Consider the following 26,993-nt stretch of genomic DNA (forward strand, 5'->3'; position numbering starts at 1 on the left):
TATTACTGTATTTTAAACCAACCATGGCTGAATGTACATTTGTGCAAAAGTACCTGTGTATTCGCCTGCTCAAAACCATCTTCCAGCTTAGACCAAGAAGTAAGCAACCCTCCAGGTGTGTTGAAATTCTGTCTGCTTTTCGTTTGTTCAAACGAAACTTCAAGACTGTTTTGTGGGGGATGGAGGGAAATAAGGAAGAGAAGCTAGCATACTATGTATCATCACCTGCAGTTGTCTTGGGGAAGCTACTGACTTGACTTTCAGACAGCACTGAATTAGTTTGTGTGGAAAAGGCTGTAGGTCACTTCAACTCAGTTCTGCTATCAAAACCTACAAACACGGATTGATGGTACAGTAGTTTAGCTGCACTGAAAAGAAAGACTTGGCAATACTTATGTCCACAATGTTATGAAAAGTAGAAACAGCTAAACCAACTTTTACTATGCATATTAATAAATATTCTTTATTTAAATTTTGCACATTGCGCTTTAACATATTACATCCAAAACATTTTGCAAATGGATGTCTATTTGTAAAATCTTATATTCAGCTCATTGTCATTCTGTACAGAATTATAAGTACAACATTACTTTGCCACTAGGTTGCTTTTTGTAAGTCTCACAGTAAGAGAAACAAACATTTAATGAAAAGAGATGGCATAAATTATAAGAGAGGCTTGCACAGCTACTCAACTAAAGATACAAGCCTGAAAAAAGATCAAAATTAATGAAATCACCTCCACCAATCTCCCCACCAAAAAAGAAAAAGAAAAAAGAATCACATTGATTTTAAGATAAAATTTTGCCATGTCACTAAATTAAGTTTTTGAAAGAGAAGGCGCAGTAGTCATCTTGAAGATTTCAATGAAAGACAGAGCTATTTTATTGTATTTAGTTCGCTCCAGCCGTTGTCAACCAACCACTACAAATTGGCCTCTTGTGATCATTTAAGCGGCAGTATTTATTAAATTTCTCCTTCAGATGCTGTCGGTATTGTTCTCTATTGCTGTAAAAAGACTTGTTGTTTGCCATAAATGACTGTATTTCATCTTGTGAAATAAAGATTTCCTCATCAGAAGTGCATTCAGATTCATCCTACAAAGGAAAAAAAGTAGTTAACACACAAACATTCTCAAGGTTGCCATTCTAACACTATTATTCCACTGACTCAATTCTTACTCAAAAATTAGAATTACAAGTCTCCTATAAGGCTGCCTCACCAACATCTCAATGGGCAACACAAAACACCATGCACTTTCAATTACCTCTTCACTGTACCAGGTCTTAATATACCACATACAGATTGTGAATTCCCCAGAATCTATCCCTAAACCTCAAAGATTCAAAGCAGCAGGCTACGAACCTATGCCTTCAAATAGATTGTTACTTACAAGGAGTTCCACTAAGCTCTTGGCACCTTTTCCAGAATCAGGAGCAAGTGATGTTTCCGTCAATTCTGCAAATTGTGACACATTTTTCCTGTGCTCAAACCAAGGCAGCTGCTGCCCGTTTTTTTCTGAGTTACAGCAGCTTTCAGCGTCTGTCTCTTTGGTCTTGTCACGGTGAAATTCTGTGTGCACAATATTTCCTGAGGTCTCACAGTTACTCGGATCTGCAATACAACTTCCCAGTTTCTGAATCTAAGAGTTAAGATAATTTACAATGAATTACTGGAAGACTTTTTTTAAACCTGTAATACTGAGTTGATTTCAATATTGGGATAGTAAGATTTGGTAAAGACACCACACGATATTTCCTCACAAAAAAAACAATTTCACAAAGCAATAGTTAGAAAGGAGGTAAAGATGACCAGTTCAAACACTGAATATGACTGGAAATGGGGATTTAGCATGCTAGTTGATTGCCTTCACCCAAATACTACTAAGGAACCATGGAGATTATGAGCTATACAGGAAGAGGAGAGGGCATAAAGGTAAAATGCACTTCTAAAGTGTATAGGTAGCTGATGAATAAAGAGAATCTTTTTCCAGGACTTAATCCGATACTTGCTTCAAACAAAGATTTTTTTTTTTTAAAGGAAAGGGCAGGGGGAAAATGAAAAGCCCCACATCATTATAGCATTAGCGACAATCCAAACTGGGTAAGCTGTTATAAATATTTTACAATACATGCATAACTAAGTTAGCATTCTAAAGTAAGCAGTTGTCCTTACATGCTCATTCTCACACTTCAAAGTTTTGCTTTTCTTTTTCTTTTTTTTGTTTTTGGCTTTTGTGTTATTCTCTTCAGAATTAGCCCAACATTCCACACAACTATCCCCATCCTCCTCTTTATCATCACAGCGATGGACACATGATTCGTCACCTGTGAAAACAGTGGATTTCCTCTATCAAATGCGATTTCTATACACTAAGATAAATGTTAACATTAAGTTCTTGCTGAACCTACCATTTTCGTCATGGTTACAAATGCCTTCAGTGCAGGCTACATCTGAACCCTCCCGAGATCCCGTTTCACTGCCCTCCATGCTAGATGAATAGCCGCAATCACTACCATTACAATGTGGAGATAAACCTGAGATGAAATGAGAAGTTACTGTAATCTATAGCAGAAGTTATAGACTCTTCAGTTAGGCCTCTACAAACAAGCAGCTCTTAAATATTTTTAATTAGTATTTTCTTACCTCTTCCAACTAATTTTTTAAAAAAAAAAGAGTATCTACAAATATCTTCCCTCACCCGACATTAAATGTTTTCAGAATAAACCATTATGAAAAATAAATTTATCATACCTTTCTTTATTTTAGGTGAACCCAACAGAGTGCCACTACTAGGACAGGTACATGAAGTGCTTTCATTGGTAACAATTACTTCTACACAACTGTTAGTATCTTCTGTATTACCACAGGCTTTGCAACTATTTTCCGTGAAGTCTGAGTTTTCCTTAAAACAAAACCAAGAAACGTATGCAAGTGTTGAAACAACAGCCAGCTAATGATGTCAGTCTATTTTTATTTTCTTTAAATCCCTAAAAGGGATAGCCCTACCATCAAAGAAACTACTATTGTCAGAGAAGGCTGTTAACATCACTTTGCTTGTACCACTTCAGAAAGCAAAAATATCAACCCTAAATAAGACACATCCTTCCTGCCTCAGGATGTGGCCATAGAGAACCCTTCCCCAATCAATGAAAAGAACTTACATTGACTGATAACTAGATTCAGCAGCACAGGTCTTAAAGCCACTATAAGGAAGAGTACTTTAGGGTATGTCTGCACTGCAATTAAACACCCATGGCTGGCCTAGGTCAGCTGACTTGGGCTTGCAGGGCTCCGGCTGCAGGGCTATAAAACTGTAGCCCCAGTGCTTGGACCCGAGCGTCTACACAGCAATCTTACAGTCCCTCAGCCTTTACAAGAAGGCAAAACTGTTCTAAAGAGGTATCAAGTTTCATTAGAGATGCTAAAAAAGATAGCTGCTACCAATACAAAAAATAAAGACCACTGTAGCGTCAAACAATGTGATGAGCACAAGAACGCAGAATGTTATTAATTCAAAATCAGTTCTTCAATAGCAACACACAGTTAAACCAATTGATCAGCAATATTTACCTTCTCCTGACTTATTTCTTTCTCTTCTGTTGCCTGTAAGGGAGCAGGAATCTCGCACACACACTTATTTTTCCGCCTGTTCTTCCGTTTTTGACGCTTCTTCTCTTGTTTAAGTTCTCGTACTCTTTCCTCTTCCGAAAACTCTTCACAGAGTTGTTCCAATCGACTGATACCCTGCACTTTTTCCACAGCCATCTGTTATTAAAATTCAAAGTCTGCTTAAAGAAGTTAAAGCTAAACTCAGGCTTTTCCATTTATGAAATAGAAAGGGCAGTAAAAAAGGCATATTGATATGTTTGTTCAAAGTGCCTCTGATGAGTCAATCATAGCACTATCACTCCCAATGGTTAAGGAAAATTGTCAATTGAAATGTAGCTCCAAATTTAGATTTTTGGGAAGGATGCTCCTATAATACTAACGAATAAAAATGCATCAGTATAAATTTTATTAAATTCTTTCAAAAAATTTAAGTGGAAAAAACCTTAAACTTAACATTACAGCATTGGAAACCTGAAAATATAAGCATTTGTGAAACAGAATTCATTAATTTTCCCTGTCCAAAATAACAAGTAAAAGAGTAAAGCAAGAAAATTGATTTGGAAAATGTTCTATTCAAATAACTAAGTGACTATTAGCAACATAGATAAAAAAAATGTAGCAGTGTTCACATGGGTACAGCTACCTGGAGCATCAGCAAAGATGAGAAATCTAAGCCCTTAAAAAAACATCAGAATCTTCAGCAATGTGTTTAGAGTTAAGACTATCACAGTGAGGGCTTGCCAACAGGGGAAGTTAAACAAACATAACTCCCTATGTGGGCACACATCTTCGAGTAAGAGTGGCTTTTCCTGGTTTAGCTTAAGCCACTTCGAAAGCAACACAAACTTTGGGGAATTATACCAATCTGACTACACTAAACTATGGTTTATATTTACATCCTATTTTATACTGGTATAACTTGCCCTTAGACAGATTTAATTTTAAACAGTGTATTTTAACATATTGGAAAACAGAGGTTTTAGGTTTCTCAGTATAAAAACATGTCACGTTATGACTAGAAATCAGGCTCCCTCAATACAGCTGTGGTTTTTAAAGCAACTCCCTCAATATGGAATTGGAAACACGAGTCACTAGTAATTTAGAGCCACGTCTATAGCAACAACAAAAAATGCTTTGTAAGGTTATAAACGGGGAACAAGTTGAGCCTTAATCTGGTTATAACTTTGCCCAAACTGGATTTTACTTTTTTTCCTTAATTTTGTTTCAAAGATTTTAGACACAGAACAGTCATTATGAAAAAGAACCAACATAAAACAAACCATATAATATATATGTTGGGGAAGATAGAACTATTCCAATTAAAATATTGGAATTTTAGTGTCAAAGGCACAGAAGGATGCATGAGATCACAAGTGAGTGAATGTTAAAAAGACACTCAGATAAGGTTCTGCCCAAAATTTAGGTACTGTAGATTTTTCCCTCCCTCAAGTGCTTGGAAGTTTCTAGTGACCATAGTTCAGTTTGAATTTAGGCATTTTGCTATAGCACTTGTAATTCAAAGGCTTCCCCATTCTTCCAATTCTTCACCATACATAAAACCAAGTAATGTAACCTTATTCCAGCATGGCTAAAACCTGTAGCATAGACAAGATTTTACCGTGTCCCTGTGACCCCGTTCACTGTGGAGAGTCCAGTGTATGACAGCACTGGACTGGAATATAAACTAATGGGGTGTTTCTCTCCCATTGTCCAAGCTGGATTTCAGGTCAGAATGAAAACAATCATCATGAACGGTGAAGAATTAGATAATTTTTCTAAGTTAATAATTAACGTAATAAACCTTTAACTGCTCAGTCATAAGACTTTAAATAGCCACCCATTTTTACCTCAAAACTCTTGCGTAAAGCATCAACACCAAGGTAAAAAAGCATCTGCCATGTTTGTTCTTCAGCCCGTAGCTTTTGCCAGATTCGGTGTAGTCTTTCATAAAGATGAATACCCAGGCAGGTCAAAACCTCTTCTTGGGCTATGTCTATTGTCTTAGCATGCCTTTCCCTTCGTCTGGAACAAGATTATACTTAGTTGGTTTGGAATATTAACAATGTATTGATGTACAGGATATGCACAGCATTAAAATATTCCTTTAATTAAGAAAGTCAACAGAAATCTATTTACTGTACATTTAAGGCAGTTGAATGTGAGCATTTCTATAGAAGAGAGAACAATCTGAAGAGACATTTGCATAATCACAGTAATGATTGTATATAATTCTGTTGTGCTGCATGCAAATGCAAAATAGAAGGGACCAGAACAAAAATCTGAAGCTGCATCATCAACTCATGACATGTTCATCTGTGCACAGCACCTTAAGGCTACATTGTCTCTTCCATCCTGTGGCTTTTGAGGGAGTTATTCCACCGGTACCTGGTTTTTACCGGTGGAGAGAATTGCAAGAGTTTTGTTATCATTCTGAATGTCAGTAGGGCACAGTCAAGCATTTGATTTTTCCAGGATTTCATTGTCTATCTACTTTATAGTCTAGAGAAAATTTTAGTTGCAACTTTGTAACAGAGACAAGGTAGGGAGCAAAATGTTTATTACATCTTTCAAAAAAGGTGAATACAAGTTTATGAATTACCTACCTTGCAATAAAGCAACTATCCCAATACCAGTTTATAACCATTACCTATTAAGAACAAGTATTTGTAACAACATTCTTCTGTGGCTAAATTAATTTTTAAATTATGGATTTTATATATAAAATTACTCAGTAAAACTTTTATTAAGAACTCCCTTTCTATTTCACATATCTTGAACACTTCAATGGGAAAGCAAGGCAGCCCTAACAAGTGAACAAATGAATTTCAAGGCATTTAACAATTTCGCTTGTAGATTTAAATGAGCCAAGTGGCTAATGAAATGTTCATTGCTTTGAATCATCATCATGAAGGTATACATCAAATACAAATGGTTACATCTAAAAATCTATTACGCAGCAGAGAGGTAGAAAATATCATCACTCTTGCAACATATGTTTAGAAATAAAATAAAGAAGCAAAGCGCTAGATAGCCCACTCTAGCAAATTACATACTCATACCCTCCTGCGAACTCTGGTTCAGCTCGACCCAATAGGTGCGCAATGAAGTCGGTTTCACAGCATACATGTATATGACGTTCATGTGGACAACATCGCAAACCCTCATAAAGTGCAGCACAATAGCCCTTTTCTTTGCTGCAGTCTAGCTCACCAATGAGAATATTGTATGCCCGAAGCACTTTATTTTTGCAGTCAGTACAAAACCTATATTAAAATAAAAACAGTAGAAGTGAAAATTCTTATTGAAGTAACTATTTAGAACATAGTTTAATACAATTATAAGAGTTATTTAGGAATGTAACAGTGCATGTGGCATTTATTAAACAAGATCACTGTAAAGTTAAGATATTTCAAACAAAAGTAAAAAAATTTACATGGATAACATCCAAACACTTCTTGGCTTATGTGGGAAAGATCAAGTGTATCCTATAATATGAATGTTCATACTTCAGGGCATAAGCCACCCATTAACTGGTAACATTAGGTAACAACTTTCTCTATGGACACATTATCCTATATTGTCCATTATAGAGGCCTGGTTTATACTTACTGGGAAATTTGGTGGCAGTCGACAGGAGTTATGCAAATTACACAGAGTAATTTGTATATCTGATGTCGACTTCCTAAATTCTATTCTGTGTGCCATCAGGAAATGCATACCTGTCGACGCAGTGCTACGCTTTTTTTGGAGGTGGTTTTATTGAATCAACTTCTGGATCGATTGAGCGGAAGTGAAGACCCGCTCAATCAATCTGAATAAGTCAACCACATTTCACATTGCTAAGCAGTTGGCCATTTATATCCTATTTTTTATGTGGTGAAGTGATGGAAAATAGAAATATTAATCCAGGGTCCAGTAACATATTAGGCATACTGCCAACTGAAAACTTTTTTGAATTTTGTAAAAGATTTTAGTTGTTTGTGACAGACAAATGTTTGATTAGTTTTATCTAACACTATATTCCTATGATTTTTAAGGTTTCCTTGTCTCAAAGCAGATTGGTGCCTTTGGGATTGTTATAAGACAAATTTCATTTGGTAAGATAGCTACCATGCATGAGCAGTTGTGATTTAGTACACACTCACCAACTGCTACAGTGACCAGAATAACAAAAAACAAAACACTGTCTTATATTTTCCTGGGCCCTACAGATAATGGTGCCAAACAAACAATCATTAAGAACTTTATAAATAATGTACATACTATAGCAACCCTAACTGAACTCCCTTGCTTCCACTGGTTTTGTTCTCATTGTTATTTTAAAAGTGTAAGGTGCAAGTATAAAGCAAACAGCAATTCCAAATTAAGACTGTTCATTCTAAAATGGAAAGTAATTCCTGAGTTTGTTTAACTGCTCTTATATTATAGCAAAATGAGTTATTGAACACATCCATTTCACTATTATGTACACATCATTTTAGAAATACACTTCAATAATAATTAACCTGCTGATCAACAGATAAATTGGATTCTAACAACAGAAGTATATGTAAAAAAAGTAAAGAAATTGCAAAATTTAGGAAATAATTCCTTTGTATATTTTTCTAATGCAAAGGGTAAACTAAACACTTTTTACAAACTTTAATATGGTATAAAGGTCCTAAAATGCCAAAGAAGACTGGGAATACTGTTTTTATTACTTTCATATACAAAAAATAAACATATTTTGATTGTTAAACATGGTTGATTTTTACCTGCTCTTTTAAGAAAATGGTAGGAAACAGTATTGAGAAACTTTTACCATTGTTTTGTTTCAAATGCACTCAATCTGGAAAGTTAAAATAATGGTCTGAAGTTCTATCCAGGGTATTGCCTTGTTACTACATTTCAATTAAATTGTAAGACTAAGTTACAGGAGCTAGTTAAAAAGGTCAATTATAGCACATTAATGTAGCCACTGTAAGGAATCTAATATTCTCTCAGGTCACCAGTTTTGGAAGTACTGCTTGTACTCTTAAATTTTTAATCAATCTCAATAAAAAGAGGTATAGGGTGTGTAAACATGGAATTTGATTCTTAAATTCTCTTTTGAGGATAGTTTACATCCAATCAAATGCTGATGCCTCAGATAAGTCAACTGTGTCTGATATTTTTTTAATAGCTGCCATGTGATAGTTTAATAGTTAAAAATAAGTTACAATCTTTATTAAATGGGAAAGGAAACAAAAAAAAGAATGTATTTCACATCCCAAGGGAGTGTGTAGCTAGAATTACATTACAGTGTCATACTATCTGGAAAACGTAAATAGATGTAAGGGAAGGCCTGATCTCAGGGGTCTACATTTCTCCTGCTATGACTGATAACACTAACAAGCAACCAAAGAATAGGAACACTCATCTATGGTGTCTCATCAAATATTGCAAAACTCTATAAAAATTGTCAGAGCTTAAGAGAGACCTTTTCAATTTACCTTTCACTTCAAACTGTATTCTTTATACACTTTATTTCATGAGAGAATCCCCAGTATGTAGGGAATCAAGTAAAAAGAACATTTAATTCCCTTAACTTACCTATGTTTCCGCAGGTATGTTTCTAATGTTTCTAAAAGACAACTGGAATCAATTAAAACTACTTCATCCCTGCATTCTTGGGACATGAGTTCCCACACATCCATCCAACAACCCCTGCAGAAAGAAACATAATATACCAATAAAAAAAACCCTACATATTAGTTTCTTTTGACAGTGAAAGATAGAAAGCAAAGCAGTAGTGGATTTTTTTTTTTTTTAAGTTATTTTACCTGGCAGCTCCCTGGAAAGGTCCATAGTTGAAAGTGATCCTACATTTGCTCTCCTTCCTGTTGTCTTCACTATTTTTCTTATCTGCACCTAATTTCTCTGTACTGAGTGTGCTATTGCTCCCTTCACTGTAGCATAGTATTAAAAAAGAGTTACAGCTATATAATGTCTAGAGAAAACTAAAATGTTTTCCTGAAACATGCTATCAAAATCCTAGTTAGCTAATTTAGTTTGAATCCTATATATTCCAAGATATAAGATAGCATGGCACCTCCCAGAAAAATTATTCTTCCACATAATTAGTGACACTATCAAATGGAATTTGTTGTCTGCAGTCAAAAATCTGAAATCATGATCTCAATGATAAGTTATAGGTAACATTTTTCCCTAAAAATCAAGTATTAATTTACAGCAAAAGTATCTACAAATCTTTATTTCCAGCAAACTGATATTTAGTTCGCAATTTGAAATTAAGACATGTTTCACCACCATTATCAACATGCAGATAAACACAATTTTCCTTCAGGTTCAAAGCCAAAACACAGTATTTCAGTTATCTTAAATGTCATACATTTACTGATATAGTCAGCAGTTGTATGGCATAGAAGAAACTTTTGAAAAGCAATTCACGTTTACTCAAGGGCTTGCTGACTCTTGAAAGTTTACCAAAATAGCTATTTGGGAACAATTATTTTTGAATAGTTATTTCTGTATAAATTCCAACAATAACACTCTTACAGACAAAGAGGATTAAGCTTAATCAGAAAAGGACATGTTTACTTCAGAATAACAGTACATCTACACTACACAAGCACTACAGCAGCAGCTATGCCACTGAAGTGCAGACACTTACGATGACAATGGGAGGGATTTTCTGTCACTGTAGTAAATCCACCCTCTTGAGGGGAGGTAATTAGGTCAATGGAAAAAATCTTCCGTCTACTTAACATGTCGCACAGGACATGACATTTTTTCATAGCCCTGAGAGATGCAGCTAGGTCGACCTAAGTTTTAGGTGTAGACCAGGCCTACAAGTGTCCCCTCAGCGGCTTAAGCCAAAAATAACTATTTTAGAACAGTTATTGTGGTAAATTTCCAAGTGTAAATAAGCCTGAAGACTGGAAGAGGATTCTAAATAGTTATCTTCTGAGCCCAAAGGGGACACAGTAATGATATACCTTTTACAATTCAATAAATGTTATAGGCTCCTAGATTGTCAGCCAATAAGCATAGTAGTTGGTTACTTGTAATTATGTAGCTACAACTTTAGTATGTTACTGAAAACTAATTAATACACCAAATTAAATTGTATGTAGAACATGCATCATGCAAAGCTGTGATTATCTTATTTAAATCCAAGGCTTCTTGCAAAGAAAAGAAAAAAGTCAGAAGTTACTTTAAAGATCATTAACAACTACTTATTCTGGAAGAGATGTAAATTCGATCCCACCTTCTCAAATTTAGGTTATTAATACATCTGTCTTCATTCAAAACTGCAGTTTTAATTGGGTTGATAGCAACACTGATAGCATATGCTGTACAATACTGAGCAGTATATTTTAAGCAAACTGCAAGCCATGTAATTTAAATGGCCTACATATGTTCAGGTACGAACCACTCAGTTTCATAATCCTCTTAGGTCTGACTCAACCTGAGAATAAGATATGTATTCATGTATTAGAGAAAAAGCTGCTTTTGAAGATTCATTTTACAGAAATCAATGTGCAAAAGATTAAAGTTTTCATATTCCCTTGGATTTGCTATATTAACCTATCTTTTATACTTCTGCTTATACAACAAAACCATACGTACTACTAATTATATTTATCTTCATTGAATTATTTAATCTGGTCAGAGATGGAAATAATGGAACTATTCTCTCATGTTCAAGACACAATGAGTAAATAAAACAAGTATCAATTTTATTTCCCTTCTCCCACCCAGCTTCTCAGAGAATAGACATAAAAAAATGAAAAACAAGTCTGTGTAAAAAAAAGTTTGTCCTACAATCTGAAACTTATGATCAACCTCTGACATGTTGTTTACTCTGGTAAAGGCAGAACACAACTGAGACTGGCTAGGTTCCCATACATACCAATGACGGACAACATTCTCATAGATTTTATAAGACCAGAAGAAATCATCATGATCATAAAAAGTCTGACCTCCTGGCACATCGCAGCTCTCAGAACCTCACTCAACTACTCCTGTAATAGACTCCTAACCTCTGGCTGAGTTAATGAAATCCTCAAATCATGATTTAGACATCCAGTTACAAAAAGAGTCCACCATTTACTCTAGTTCAAACCAGCAAGCTTCCACAGTGTAGAGAAAGGTAAAAAAACCCAGGGTCTCTGCCAGTCTGACAAAAGGAAAACTTCTTCTTGACCTCAAATAAGGTGATTAGTTAGACCCTGAGTGTATGGGCAAGACCCAGCAACCAGAAACCTGGGACAAAATTCTCTAGGAATTCAGAGCTTTCCCCATCCCTTCTCTAGCCACCAGATATTCTCCAACAGCAGTTGCACATGAGCCACGTCATTGTAGGCAACTGCATCATACCATCCCCTCCATGAACTTATCAAGTTTAGTCTTGAAAAAAGTTATGTTTTTTGCCCACCACTAGTCCTCTTGGAAGGCTACTCCAGAACTTCACTCCTCTGATGGTTAGAAACCTTTGTCTAATTTCAAGCCTAAACTTGTTAATGGCCAGTTTGTATTCATTTGTTCTTGTGCCAACATTGGCCCTTAACTTAAATAGCTCCTTTCCTTCTCGGCTGTTTATCCTTCTGATGTATTTAGAAAAAGCAATCCCAGCCATCATTTGGTTAGACTAAACCAGCCATGCTCCTTGTCTCCCCCCTAGTAAGGCAGGTTGTCCATTCCCCTAATCATCCTACTAGCCCTTCTCTGCATTTTCCAGTTTGAATTCATCTGTCAAACATGGGGAACCAGAACTGCACACAGTATTCCAAATGAGGTCTCACCAATGTTTTGCAAAATGGCAATAACTATTCCCTATCCCTACAGGAAATACCTCACCTGATGCATCCTACAATTGCATTAGCCTTTTTCACAGCTGCATCACACTGGGACTGGGTTGCTCAGTTATCCCGTCAGCAACCAATACATCCAGGTCTTTCTCCTCCTCTATCAATTTCAACTGGTAAGTCCCCAAGTTACAGCAAAAATTCTTGTTGTTAGTACATAAGTGCATGACTTTGCACTATTACATTTCATCCCCTTTCTGTTACTCCAGTTTTCAAGGTCATCCATATGTTCTTGAATGACACTGTCCTTACAGAGAACCAGAATATCTCCCTACTTTGTGTCATCTGCAAATTTTATTAGCCTCCCTCTTTTTATGCCTATGTCATTAATGAAAATGTTAAGACTGGTTCCAAAACTGATACTTGAGGAACTCCACTAGTAACATCCCTTCAGCCTGACAGTTCACCTTTCAGCGGGACCTGTTGTTGATTCCCTTTAATCAGTTCCTTACCCATCTTTTGAGTTTCATATTAATCCTCAACTTTTCTAGTTCAACTACTAATTTCCAGTGTAGAATTGTATCAAATGCTTTACTGAAATACAGGCAGATTAGATCTACTGCATCTCCTTTGTTTAAGTAAATTGGTTATCTTCTCAAATAAAAAGATCAGGATGGTCTGGCATGATTTACCTTTGGTAAAACTATATTTTATTCCGATTACTGTTTACTTCCATGTGTTTGGTTATTCTCTCTTTCAAAATTTGTTCTTGCATATAGTTGAAGTCAAGCTAATGGGCCTGTAAATTTCCCAGATTATTTTTTTCTCCCCCCTTCTTAAACGTAAGTACCATTCTCCAGTCACAGGATATGATCCCAGAATTTACTAATTCATTCAAAATCATTGCTATCGGGCTTGCCATTTCATGTGCCAGTTCCCTTAATATCCATGGATGGATTATCTGGGCAACCCAATTTGGGTCCATTAAGATGTTTGAGTTTAGCTTCCATCCTGGCTGTAGCAATTTCTACTCCCATATCCTTGTTCACATTACCTCTCCTTCCACTGCCCCCAGGTACCTCATTGCCTCAGAATTTAATAGAAGTACTCATTTAAGTGTTGGGCCATACCTAGATTATCTTTAATCTCCACCCCACCCTCCGTGTTTAGCAGTCCCACTTCTTTCCTTGTTTTCTTTTTATTTATATAAAGAACCTTTTACTACTGGTTTTGATTTCCTTTGCAATGTCCAGCTCTGCTTGGCTTTTGGCAGGTCTCACTTTTCCCATGCACTTCCTGACCTCCACAAGATAGCTTTCCTTGCTGATCCATCCCTTCTTCCATTCCTATCAGGCATTCTGCTCTCTCTCAACCTGTTTGAGAGGCTTGTTCATCCAGTTTGATCTGCAACCCTTCTTTATGATTTTTTTCCCTTTGATTGGGATGCAGGCTCCAGATAGTTTCAGCAACTTTCACTTTAAGTAATTCCAAGCTTTCTACACATTCTGATGTTCCAGCTATTGTCTCCAAAACCAGAAGAGAGCACACAAGTTCATGCTTTGGTTTTGACTTTTGAAGCTAAAACTGAGTAATTTCTTAAGAGCCCCATGAACATTTATAAACACATATGCACTCCACTTTTCCTTGGTAACACGATTCAGTATTCTGAAAGGGTATGTTCTGCAACTCTAGCATTGACTATACTGAATCTTTGTTTCACTTTAGTCTTATATTTCTGATCACAAAATTTTCAAAGAATTTCTCTTTCACTAATTAAGGGCTTGTCTACACTTAACAGTATTGCAGCTGCATCACTGTAGCGCTTAGTGAAGATGCCCACACCAACAGGGGAGTTTCTCCTCTGAGTGCAGGTTCTCCACTTCTCAGAGAGCCAGGAGTTATGTCAATGGGAGAAGACATCCCATGGACATAACGCTGTCTACATCGGGAATTTAGTCGATATAACTGCATCGTTCGGGGGTGTGGATAATCGACAGTTATATTGACATGTCAAGTGTAGACCAGGGCTTAGTTATATATACATCCTTTCAATTCCTGTAATTACACCATTCAACTTTGCAAAATAAATCCCACCTAACTAGAGATTTGGTACATCTTATTTATTTGCTTGAATTGTTTGTTATTAAAAACAAAAGCACACCAAGCAAAATATGGAAACAAGCAAGATAACATGAAAGGCAAGATGTCAAAACAGCTCTCAACTAGTAGATTTTACAGCTAAAACAACTATATTTTGAAATGTGTACACTCCTATGATGGTACAGGGAACAAATGAAAGTTTGGGATTTTTAATACTTAAAGTTCTGCACGATTCAAATGGAGTGAAATATTATGCCACCACACCTGGAATACATGACACAGTTAACCAGACTTGAGCTTATTTATACTACCATACCATGTATTCAATTCTGTACATGTTTATTCATAAAATGATGCATTTCATTCAATTAATCTTGCATACTTTCAGAAAGGTTCTACAAACACCATTATATAACAGGAAAACTGCTCTAATTTAGCTTTATTACACATTATCTTTTGTATCATCAGCAGTGCCTAAGGGCTGCCCAAGAATGAGGCCACGCAGTGCTAGTTACTGTACAAAAATAATGACAGTCCCTGCCCTGAAGATATTAATCTAAACAGACCAGACAGACAGAGAGTATGAGGAAGAGAGACATCATATAAACAGAGCTGACAGAATGGAGGTTTGCAACTGTAATGCTAATACCATGATTTTTTCCCCCCAAAGAACTGGGGTTTTGTTTGGGGGTTTGTTTGTTTTTTTAAATCTTTCTTCAATTCTTTCCATGAAGTCAAAAAAATCCACCCACATAAAGATGTCATATCTAGCAAACAGCCATGATAAAAAAGGGATAGAAATTCAGTATGACTATGTTAAGAGAATCAAGGCTACTAATATGCATAAACAAACACAGGAGTTTTGACCAGGGGCTTGGAGACTAAGTTAGGCCTATTTGTTTATTAAGAAAAAGATTCAGTGGTCATGTTTGACTTGAAATACTTTCTCTCTATTTAAGAGCTACTTGGCCACAGGGACTTTGACAACCAAAGGAGCCACTCAAAATGGTTTGTCTTTGCTCTTTTGTTAGTTATTGACATCATATTTAAGAGTGGAGGCAGTAAAAATCTGCAATAATTCCACACCCCAACTAAAATACTTGCAGAATTTGACATGGGGAAGCAGGATAAAACTGCTATTCTGCATGTTGCTACTCCCATATTTTGAATTTTGAAATTTTGTGGCAAGTAGTCTTGCCCAAAAATACAGAGTTTACTGAACTAAACTGACTTTTGCTTTACTTTAAACAAATATTACAATCCAAAAAAAAAAGCTATCAGAGTATCCAATACACTAGCTGTATCCCATACACTAGCTGCCAGCAATACAAACTAACTCTTTTAGCTCAGAATTGCAGGACAGTAGAAAACAAGTATCTGAATGTTCTGTAGAACAGTTACCTATTCGCATATATACTTACTTAACTTTTAAATTACAGTAGTGCTTAAAAGTCTGGGGCCCCATTATGTAAACTCTTTACGAATAAAAGACAATCACAACCCCTGCTTCAAAGAGCTTATAGTGCTATTCCTAGAAAAGACCTGGTAAACAAGGGGATTTTCTCACATTTTTCATAATTATACACATTTTTGTCAAGATAACCAAAAAAAGTGATCCCCACTACACAAGATGGTCAAAAACAGCAAAAAATTGTTGGTCAAATTAAAAAAATGTTGACTAAATCCATTATGAATTTTTTTTCAAACTAACAAAAATATCACTAGGTTTAAGATGTACATGCACTGGTTGGATTTTTCAGAAGTGCTTAAGAAGACTGGGTAAGTGAACATACCTGGGTTTCAAATTAAAATTCATTTAACATAACGAGGTTCACATCGTTGTACAATAATTTCAATTTGGCAGCAGAGTAAAAAAACCCTAAGTAAATTGACTTGCAAAGATAACAGTAATAGTGTAAGGGGGCTAGAAGTTTCACTGTTTAAGTGAAAGATACTTTGCTGTATTCTCTGCAAGTGTTCCTTTATGCTGGCTTTCCAACTATATTTAACAACAGTTGCACATTGTAATTTAGTTCCATCCACAATGCTAGTTTAAAAACCATGCTTTTAAAAATACAGTTTGAAAGCCAATATAGATTGGGCTAAAGTTTATCAGAAAACAAGTCTTCAAATCAGATTTTTTTGGTGAAGATTTCTTCTCTCAAAGTTCAGTCATGAAGTTATAACTGTGAATTATGACCTTCAAAATAGTTTTATAACGATAAAATTTTGCTTTTGCTAGGCTGCTAAAAGGGTTTTGGACTTATTAAAGATGTATGCAGTTCCATACTGTATAGTGCTGGCCTCCCAACCTCTCTGCCTACAAAATGTAGATTAACATACCGACAGTAACTCTTCATGATAAAGTGTGAAAAAATACTCATGTATAATTTTCTTCTTTGAACATTTTTAGATTTTAATGTACACAACACACTTAACTGACATAGTATCCAAGTTCATTTAACTTACCCCAAAGGTTTTGGCTTGTGTGTGTCTAGGGAGTGCAATTGACATCTTTTGTTCTTCTTACTTTTTGGAATTGCATCTATCATATCGTTTAATTTGGACCTATGTAAAAACATTTAAGAAATTACTTTTAAAATTAAAGTTACAATTTTGCAAACAAATACTTACAACATTATCCAGCAAAAATTAAATGAAGACCAACTATTACAGACACTATCAGAGATATAAATACTGTGCCACTCATTAACTCTAAGCTTTTCTTCTTCCTGCTTTCATTATTACCTTTGCCTATACAATGTTTCCTTCAGGTAAGGGAGAGGAGGGCAGTAAGTATTTTCCCAACCAACCATTCTAGCAAGCAATATGAATCACAGTCCAATGTGCAATCCCAGGTTTCCCTACGTCTTTATGGATAGAGGACGTAGAACATTTAGTTTTTTGAGTTCAACCTTTCCTGCACTAAAGGATTCCTTCCTCTCACCTCACCCCCAAACTTACTGTAGTATAAAATAGCAAGAAACTGTCATTTGTTTTAATGTTTACGATCAAGAGAAAAAGGAAAATCCTACTCTATTCCAAGCACACAGACATGCCAACAAGAGTCACATATGGCCATCTGAAAGCCATTGGCTAAGAATCTTAATACTAATCCTGAATCTTTTTCCCAATTGCAAAGAGCAACAAATTCAACCTGTCATCTGAAAGATTAGTTAGTTTAAATTTTAATAGCTTAGCAGATCACACAATTTCCAGTTCAGCTTTGCTTTAGAGTTAACTACAGTGTCAATACTTTAGTGTTTGCACTAAGAAAACTAGGCAAAACACACACACACGCAGAAATTAGCTTTACTTCTTTAAGGAGAGGCCAAGGAAACAATGAGTGTTTGCGTTTTGATACACCACCAAGAAGTTTCACTTACCCATGCACGTAAAAGAGAGTATAAAGCTTCTTTGCATCAGTCATACAGCTTCGAGTTACAGAAAGGACTCCCTTGGGCCCTACTGTAAGGGGCTCAAGGGCTGGATTTCCAGACTCAACAAGCTGGGAAAACAGACGTTCCACACTACGACGACAGCCAACACATGGGACAAGCTGAGAAAGTGCACTCAAGACTTCACGCGATGTCACCATCATGGCAATATTTAGATCCTGCTGTTTAAGCATACTATGTCGCTGAGAGAGAAAGATGCAATGAATGAAGATTTCTAAAGGGTTGATTTTTTTTAGTTGTGTATTATAGGGCTCTATACTTTCACAGAGCTCTCCATTCAAAATACCTTAGTGGATACTGTCTGCAGCGCCCAAAATTTCAGGTCACCAGCTCACTATTCGCAAATTAAATATCATTTTGGGCAATAACCCAGAAAAGCCTGAAGCAACATGTGACTAGAAGCATGCCTTTTATTGCCATAGATGCAACTTCTGTCACCAACAGCACTGCTTTAAGTCTTATGGCCCAGCCTTGGGGAAAAAAAAGTAGGCAATTCCCCCTCTTTCTCCCTCCCTACACTTTTCTGCCAAGAGATATTACTACTGCAAGAAAAGGAGAACTCACATATTCACCTAGACTTATTTCCAAAGAAAGACCCATTCCTCTATAAAAAAAAAATATTTTTTTTTGGGGGGGGGGGTGGAGGAGGAGGAGGATTAGAAAAGGGGAGAAGAGAAATCTGGATTGGCAAAAGATCTGTCTCATTGCAGAACTATTACATCAGCCTGGAGTGAGGCCTGCAAAACAACTTTAAACCAACAAGTTATAATTTACTATTTGACTTCTTAGTATTTACATTGAAAGAGTGTACATTAGTTTTGAACCACACAGGTATTCTCTGGTTTCTTGAGTTCTGGCTAGTGATTTTCACTTATGGGGAAAGTGTTGAGATTTGAAGTCCTCCTATTCAGAATTCAGGATACTAAGGATATTTTTTCTTAAAAGCTACATGCAATTTCATATTACAAGGCTAATAACCTAAGTGAAGAGTATGCACCATTTTTTGGAAACAAATATCTTGCTTAATGATCATTTATTGAATGTGGGATAAAACTTTCTGACTTTGCTTAACATTAATTAGAAGTTGAGTCTCTTTAAATTTATATAGTTTCAGGAGCCTCAACACCTGTTTAAGTCCTCTGTCAAAAAAAACATTTAAAAAAAAAAACAAATCAAACCCATGTTTCTCTCTTGCTGTATGACAGACCCACACATTCCAGGAAGGGGAAGTGAGTACATATGGGAGATAGTGAAACCGACCAAACAAAGTGATATCAAAGCACAAATTGGGTGGGCGGTGGGGGGGAAGGGAAGCATTTTTAAAATGCTATGTTTACTAATCTTAAATTGTTACTTGAAACAAAAGTAATAGATGCAGACAGATAGAAGTCTTTAATGGAGATACCAACAAAGTTATCACCAAAATGTCAGTGATAAATAAAATAATCTGGCAGTGATGGTGCTGTGCCACAACTCTTCTCTTTCCGATACTTAGCTAAGAGCACTAGCAGTGGCAGAAACAGTGCAATTATCCTGCACAGAAATGCTTTGCATACAGCATCTGTGTCTCAAATACTGCAGTTAAAACTAAAGGACAAAAATGCAAGAAACTACACTTTGTCTACCGCTGACAACCCAAGCTTAAAGGAGGTAGAGTAAGAGGGAGAGACAGGATGTCTCCCTCCCTCACCCCCCCCCCCCCACCACACACACACACACACAAAGTCAATTTCGCTAACATACAGTTTTCCACACCAAGAATTGTGGGAACCACAAACTTGCTTTTTAGAATCCCACTAGCAACTATACTATAAATTACTGCATTCACCTCTGCCTTGGAACTAATTGCAGGTACCTGATATTCAGAAGTGACAAATTTATTTATAATTAAACAAACAAATTAACAGCATCCTGAAATCAAATAATGGATTGAAATAGAAATCTCAATTTCTGTAAAGTATAATATACAAATGCACACTGACAATCAGATGCCACTTTACTAAAAGTTCAGTTTTAAATAGCATGGTACTTCATCTTGGGAAAGAACAGAGTGTACATAAAGGAGCAACAATTGCAATGGGGCAGATGAGTAACATATCCAGTGTCTTTTGGTGCCAGTGCCTAAGAGGCATTTCACTGCACATTTAGCTAGCAATGTATTTTATCAATATGGTCAGTGATAAACCTTTGAAGAAGTGAGCACCATAAGGCAAGTAACCAGAGCAAATAAAATCTGGCAAATTGATTATTTTAAACTGACAGGAAGTTAAGAATTGCATTTTACCTGAATAAACTGCTTTAATTGTGCACCATTATTCTGATGTCCATCAAGGTTTAGCACATTATCGGGAAATTCCATCACCATCTAAACAAGAAAAAATAAGCTCTTAAAACAAAAACGTCACACATAATCCAGACCTGACTTCATTCTACTTCCTGTTAAAAAAAAACAAAAAAAGAACACAAACAAACAATGTAGTTGCCTGTTGAATCCTCATTCTTTTCACATTACAATATTGGACACCTTAAATATTAGAATACTCCATATAGAAGTATTAGAATTGCCACCAAAACATTCAGCTTTTGCTTTTTTCTTGTCTCTGCTGCTGCCTGACTACACACTTCCGGTTCAAAATAAGGTTTGTGGTTGACTAGTCAGTTCGTAAATCTGGTGCTCATAACTCTGAGGTTCTACTGTATTTATATTATTAATATGATCTACCATACTTGAAGCACTATTTCAATTTTTTTTAAATAAAAACATTTTATTGCAAGGCATTAGAGCAGTGGCTCTTAACCTTTCCAAACTATTGTACCCTTTTCAGGGGCCTGATTTGTCTTGCGTACCCCCAAGCTTCACCTCGCTTAAAAACTACTTGCTTACAAAATCAGACAAAAATACAAAAGTGTCAGCACACTATTACTGAAAAATTGATTATTTTCTCATTTTACCATAATTATAACATAAATCAGTTGGAATATACATAAATATTGTATTTACATTTCAGTGTATAATATACAGAATGTTATAAATAAGGTTTCATCGTCTGCATGAAATTTTAGTTTGTACTGACTTCATTAGTGCTTTTTATGTAGCCTATTGTAAAACTAGGCAAATACATAGATGAGTTGATGTAACCCCAGGAAGACGTCTGTGTACCCCCCAGGTTGAGAACTGTGTACCCCTGGTTCAGAACCCACTGCATTAGGATACTCAGTGATCCAATGGTTCAACTACAGAAAAAAATTATAGAAGTACATATATGACAATTTAATCACTTCACAGTCTATTCTTGCAAAGCATCAATTTTAAGAACATATTAATTTAACGAAGTATTCCAAAGGCATTTACACTGCTTTGGATGACTTTGAACCACTTGAGAATTGCAGCTAAAGCAGGAGGTTAAACCCACAGAGCTGTGTGATAATTGGTACAATATTTCATGCTATTTCTTGCACGATTACTTGCCATGCAGCATGGAAGCCAAAAGATGGAAAAATAAGGTGATGTGGTTTTCACTTATGTGCCATTTGCTTATGGACAGCCACACAACACTATTTTGCACCCAAAAAGCCAACACTGTACTACAGATAGTAGAGTAGATGCTGAAAACTTAATCATTTGCAGGCAGTCCAAGTTTTGTGTACCTTTAATTTAAATAACGCAACGTAACATGTTACAATTCCACTCTTACTCTAGTAGCTTACCAAATCACAACAGATAATTTCTTCCTCTTATTACCTATGGGTTTTCATTTCATTTAACAAACCTGCAGAGGATGGGGATCTCCACATACCAACACAGCTAACTATCACTGAAAGGACTAAAGCCCTGATATTGAGACTGTCTCCAGGTAGATGGATGCTTGTGCCTGCACAGAACCCCACCAAAGTAAGTGAGGATCAGCCTACAGAGAGCTCTTTATGGAATCAGGGCCCAAGTCACTTCAAATTCAGTCTCAAACTTAGATTTTATTTAAAATAAGGAAGTTTCTATACAATGGAAACAATTTTTAAACAAGTAACCTGCTTCACTGTTTGCATTTGCACTGCACCATGGAGAGGCAGAGAAAGACAGACTAGAAAAAAAAATGAAATTTGCTTAACTGATTTTCATTTTCCAAACAGAGAAATGCATAGAAGCCAAAATTATTTCTAAAATTCAGTTTCAATAAGCTAAGGTGTGGAATTTTTTTTTTAAGATTTCTGTTACATTGTTACAGTCCCTTTAAATTGGACTAGCTGAACTTACATGTCAACTCTAAAAATGAAGTAGTTGCTTCCATTTTCCTCCTCACAAGCTCCTTTGCCCCCTTTCTTTAACTGGCTAGAAAGGAAAGGAGCAATTTTCTGAGATTCTCATTCCACTCCTGCTTCCCCCACATCTGTTCTCCCAGCCTAGAAAGGACCTTTGTCCCATTCTAATATGTGCTAGCATTAGAAAACTAATGCTTCGTTCTATTCTTTAGGGATTCTGGTTTTTTACCTTGTACCATTAACAATTTCTACTTTTTTTTTTTTTGGTCCCTCCTTTGTTCTCAATTTCCATGCCTCTGTGGGCCATAACACTTTGTGAGCAGCAACATGGCAATTTTTGGTGCAGGACTGTGGGTTTCCTACATTTACTGTATGTTTGTATAGTGCCTGGCACAGTGGGCCAATCTGATTAAGGCCTGTAAATGCTACTGGAATATAAGTAATTGTTCCCTACACTCCCATACCCTCTGCAAATTAATGCCACACCTGGTGTGCAAACATGCTGCACATAACAATCCCTACCATCAGCCTGAAACTGAGCATCATTGTCAGTGTTATGATACTCCTATTGGGAATGTGCTATGTACAAGAGTACCAGCATGATCTACTGCTACTAGTAAAGAAAGAAATTACTTATTGGCCTGTTTTCCACACCAACATCAGAGGATGCCCTCAAAGGCTCCTGAACAGGAGAGTGAAACTGTCAAAGATCAAGTCAGTTCAGGCAGCTTTTGTATGAAATTCTATGGACAGAAGTAACAGCAACTACCGTGAGTTCCTGAGGTACTAAAATGGAAGAGCAGTTCCCCACAGTACTAAATCAAACACAATCCCCTCTAGAAATCATAGAGTATGTTATTTTCAAAAGCAGAAAAGGTAAAATATTTTAAACTTTCAGCAATTTCTTTTTATGAGAGGTCAGACGGTTACCTAAACTAGTGCACTGTTCATAAAGGGGTAATATCATATTGCATCTATGCAACTTCTATGCCACTTCATCATTATTCCAACATGATACTGTAAGTTTCACCACATTTTAGTTAAAACACACATTTACTAATTTGGGGTCACTTAGATGACTTGTTTCTAAATTTCACGTAGAGTTTAAGTTTGCATAATGACTTACACAGATGCAGACCTTCTTAATCATCTTTGTTTTTAAGAAAGTTTTAAATGGGTTAATACAAGCCTGTTTATTATACCAAACAAACATTCTTTTTTGACACTTTTTAAATTTAAAATTAAGTTAAAGCACTAGAGCTAAGCTTTGCAGTCAACTGTAGAACATGCAGTACTTTTTCTTAAGTATCTGAGGACTAATTATAGATACTTAAGACCTCAGACAAAAAAAACCAAGGAGACACACAACTGCTATTCCCATAACTCTGTTAAAGAGATGCTTCCAGCATATATCAAAATCTTTTTTTTTTTTGGTGTGATTCAATAGTGGTAACAGAATGAGAACTGGACCCAGAGGAGTCTCTATATAATGACGGTACTTATACAAATACCTTTCAATTAAAAGGACCCAAAAATAATTTACAGCTATATACAAGAACTTCTTCAATCACAACTGTAATCTACCTCTCGTTTAAAAGCATAATGACAGTCTGTTTGGCATCAAACAACACTAACAGTTTAGGACAGAAAGTGAAAAATATTTCAGCCCACTGAAATAAGAGGGAATTTTAGGTAAGCAAAATTTAAATTGCCCAAACTGTGACTTGGCCAGGACAGCAACACTTCCTTTGCAAGTCTGTATTTTGTTTTGGTCATTGTACTTCAAAAGAGACATAGGAGAAAAATAGAAGTCTACAGAGAGGTAACAAATGCTTAGCGGCAGGAAGAGCCTTCCATACGAAGAGATTGAAAAGACTGTACTATTTAGTTCAGAGAGAGAAATGAGGGAGAAGTATACAAAATAATTAATAGCTAAAATACAGTATATCAGGCACTTCTATTCACCCTCTCACAGTATAAGCCAGAATAATCACCAAAATAGAAAAACAGGAATTTAATATAGATAAAAGGAAATTCTACACAATGCATAATTAACATGCATCATCAACTCTCTCAAGATATATCAAGGCCAACAACTTAATAGGATTTAAAAAAGAGTACATTTATATGGATGAGACAATTCCATTAGATATCCCTAATTTAATTTTTTTGTGCTAACGTTTCATGCTTCAGGGTTCCGGCAAATACTAACCAGCTAGGTTAAGAAGACACTGCCATTTTTTGAGACAGTTTTTTATTATGCAATTTCTTGCACCTTCCATTGAAGCATGTAAATACTAAGTCAGAGAGAGGATCCCAAATAATAGAGCCACCCTAAATTATGTTGTTAGTTTTACTACATTCACCAGATGGAAGAAAAAAATCACAACTGTAGATTTTGAACACTGGAATAGTACATTGAGAGGACAACCAAACTATCAAGCAATTCCAAGGAGAACTGTACAAAGGACAATGTTTTGATGCAGGACCTAAACATTAACACCTCTAAACTGTCTTATTTTAAACCCAAATTTACCACCAACCCACTTAATCCTCTTCTCACTTATTTTAAAATGTGACTTATAATTAGTGAATCATTAAATTAAGGTAATGAAAAGGGTGGCCAAATACATTAATCCTATATTACTTTTGGGTAGACTGAGATACATACATGCCTACCACTTTTTGGAAATTGTACATACATGGGCCCCAAATAGGCCACAAGTATTTTCTGATTTTGTCATCTATATTTTTCCTAAAGAAGTCTGGTGAAAAATGCATTGCTGCATTAAAGTGACTCAAAGTGTTATCAATTCCCAAAGATTACGGCATTGGGAGAACTCACAGGAGAAGCCTAAGAAGCATGTCTAAAGAGAAAGGCCTCGCCTAGGAATTGCAACATATTATCTGCCTAGGTTGTAACTGCTAAGTGCACAACTAGATGCATGGAGATTAGGTGTTACTTGTATAGCAGGCACTCACTGTAAGGGTGTCATCTATGTAGAGGGGGATCTGCCTCTTTTCGAAGGGAAATTCCTCCTCCCCGTCTCTGCAAACTGCAACCAGCCGCGCCATCTCTGCTGCTGCTATTGCTGCTTCCTCCCAGCTTCAGCCTGCAAACAGCCAAGCCCCGGAGAGGTAAATAAGAGCGCTGGTTCTACAAAACACTTTCACCAGCAGGGGGATGAGTCTGCTTTATCATATCGCCTGATTCAACACACTGGAGTGTACACCAAGCAGCTCAGATTTCCATGCACGAATACAACAGACCCGCTCTGCCCACCCCACACCCAGTGCCTGGAGTCTGGTCACTGTTTCTGGCTCTGGAAGAAACTCAGAGCGATAAGAGAGGGGACTTAAGGTGTAAAGACTAGGAAATGCGACACAGCATGGGGGAGGGGGCAGTAGGACTAGGGAGGTATAAAATCCTGACCCTCTATCGAGGTTTAACCAAACCAGGGGGAGGCACTGTGGCTGAACGCGGAAATCTGCCCAGGCATTTCTAAGATCTCACTAGGACTCAGCCCCCTTCCCAGGGGATCGTTATGGCCGGGGAAAGACTAATCCTGCCAAGCTGTCAACGGGCCTTAACCCTCGACTCCCCCCCCCCCACACACACACACGGCATCAGGGGAGCGGGAGGATCCGCCCATCCCTCGGTGGGGCTCAGCCCCTTCTGTCAGGCGGCCGGAGAACCCGCCCCGTCGGTGCACGGGCTTTAGCCAGCCACCCCACTGCCGCCCGGGCCGGGCACTGACCCCTCTGCTGCCGGGACAGAGTCAGGGACCCTTCCCCTCACTCAGGCGCCAGGCCTCTGATCCCGGTGCGACGCCTCCCTCCTCGCCTCGGGACGGGAGGAGACAGAGCTGGCGTCTGCGGCCGGGAGGCCCGGCGAGCGCGGACCCCGCCCCAGAGCTGCGGGAGGTGGGGGGGACCCGCACCCTTAACCGGCCCAGCAGAAGCCACAGCCCCCGCCGGCTCCGCTCAGCGCCGCCGCACCCCGGCCCCAGCAGCCCCCTGCCCTCGCCGCTTCCTCCGGGAAGCGGAGGCGGCGGGCCGCGGCCCACGCGAACCGGCGGCTCCAAACCACCCGGCGCAGTCAACTCCCTGCCCCGGGCGGAGAGAAGGCAGCTCAGAGCCGGGCCGGCCGGCGTCCCGACAGAGGGGCGCTCCCCTCCAGCCGTCCCCGTCCCCCTCCTCGGCCCCCCCTGCACCTCGCGCCCTCCTCCCGCAGGCCCTGTCAGGCCCGCCCCGAGGCACCCGGGGGGGACCTTTACCGGCTCTTCAGCGAGTCCGCCGCCCTAGGCGCTGTGACAAGCCAACGGAGGACGGGCCGGGCCCCAGCTACAGCGTCTCCTCACAGCCGTCCCCGCAGGCGGCGGCGGCACCCTCAGCCAGGCTCAGGCTCCGGCCCCGGCCCCGCCTACCTCTCGCGAGAGACCGCGGCCCAACCGCTCCCCACCACCCCAACCCCGCCCGCCTGCCTGCCTGCCCGCCCGCCCCTCGCCTGAGGAGACCCTCAGCCGTCGTCAGGCAGTGTCACCTCAGCCGGGCCGGGCCGCGCCTCGCCGGGCCTAGGCCGCCTCTTCCGCCCCTGCCTGAAGGGAGACCCTGCGCCGTTACCCACTAGCGGCCGAGGCGCTCCCTGCCCCGGGGCGGTGGAAAGGCCCGCCCAGGCCGCGCCCCTCCTGGCCTTGCTGACCCTGACCCTTACCTCCCGCCACCGCCTTCCAGGCCCCAGAGTCCCCCGGCCGGGTTCGGCTATCACGAGGGGAAGAGG

General features: G+C 38.2%; 1 protein-coding gene across 4 annotated transcripts; it reads right to left on the minus strand.

The window, feature by feature from the left end:
* Positions 1-447: 447 nt before the first annotated feature.
* Positions 448-26,993, minus strand: GGNBP2 (gametogenetin binding protein 2). Of its 4 annotated transcripts, none has more exons than XM_067538117.1 (14): positions 26,928-26,993; positions 25,196-25,326; positions 20,241-20,321; positions 17,885-18,138; positions 16,968-17,066; positions 9,181-9,294; positions 6,663-6,872; positions 5,457-5,631; positions 3,571-3,765; positions 2,752-2,902; positions 2,409-2,534; positions 2,173-2,324; positions 1,391-1,639; positions 448-1,094 (listed from the first exon to the last, which is right to left on the minus strand). In XM_067538117.1, exons 2-14 carry the CDS (start codon positions 25,286-25,288, stop codon positions 891-893), a joined length of 2,103 nt encoding a protein of 700 aa, XP_067394218.1. In that variant the 5' UTR covers positions 25,289-25,326; positions 26,928-26,993; the 3' UTR covers positions 448-890. The 4 variants fall into 4 exon arrangements, with proteins under 4 accessions (XP_067394218.1, XP_067394217.1, XP_067394219.1 ...); XM_067538116.1 differs by lacking the exon at positions 26,928-26,993 and adding an exon at positions 26,757-26,856; XM_067538118.1 differs by lacking the exon at positions 26,928-26,993 and adding an exon at positions 26,491-26,643 and having other exon boundaries at positions 6,669-6,872.

The sequence above is a fragment of the Emydura macquarii genome, unplaced genomic scaffold (genome assembly GCF_026122565.2).
Source record: "Emydura macquarii macquarii isolate MOO-44397 ecotype Brisbane River unplaced genomic scaffold, CSIRO-AGI_Emac_v2 contig_450, whole genome shotgun sequence".
NCBI classification, from domain to species: domain Eukaryota; kingdom Metazoa; phylum Chordata; order Testudines; family Chelidae; genus Emydura; species Emydura macquarii.

Bases quoted from the DNA above. Each gene is read 5' to 3' on its own strand.
- GGNBP2 (XM_067538117.1), bottom strand. From the start codon at position 25,288: ATGGCGCGGCTGGTTGCAGTTTGCAGAGACGGGGAGGAGGAATTTCCC. The intron at 5,632-6,662 runs GTATGTAATTTG...ATCTTGTTCCAG, and splicing joins GAGTTCGCAGGAGGGTATGA to ACGAAGGGAAAGGCATGCTA. The intron at 3,766-5,456 runs GTAAAAATGGGT...TTTTAATAACAG, and splicing joins CTTTACGCAAGAGTTTTGAG to ATGGCTGTGGAAAAAGTGCA.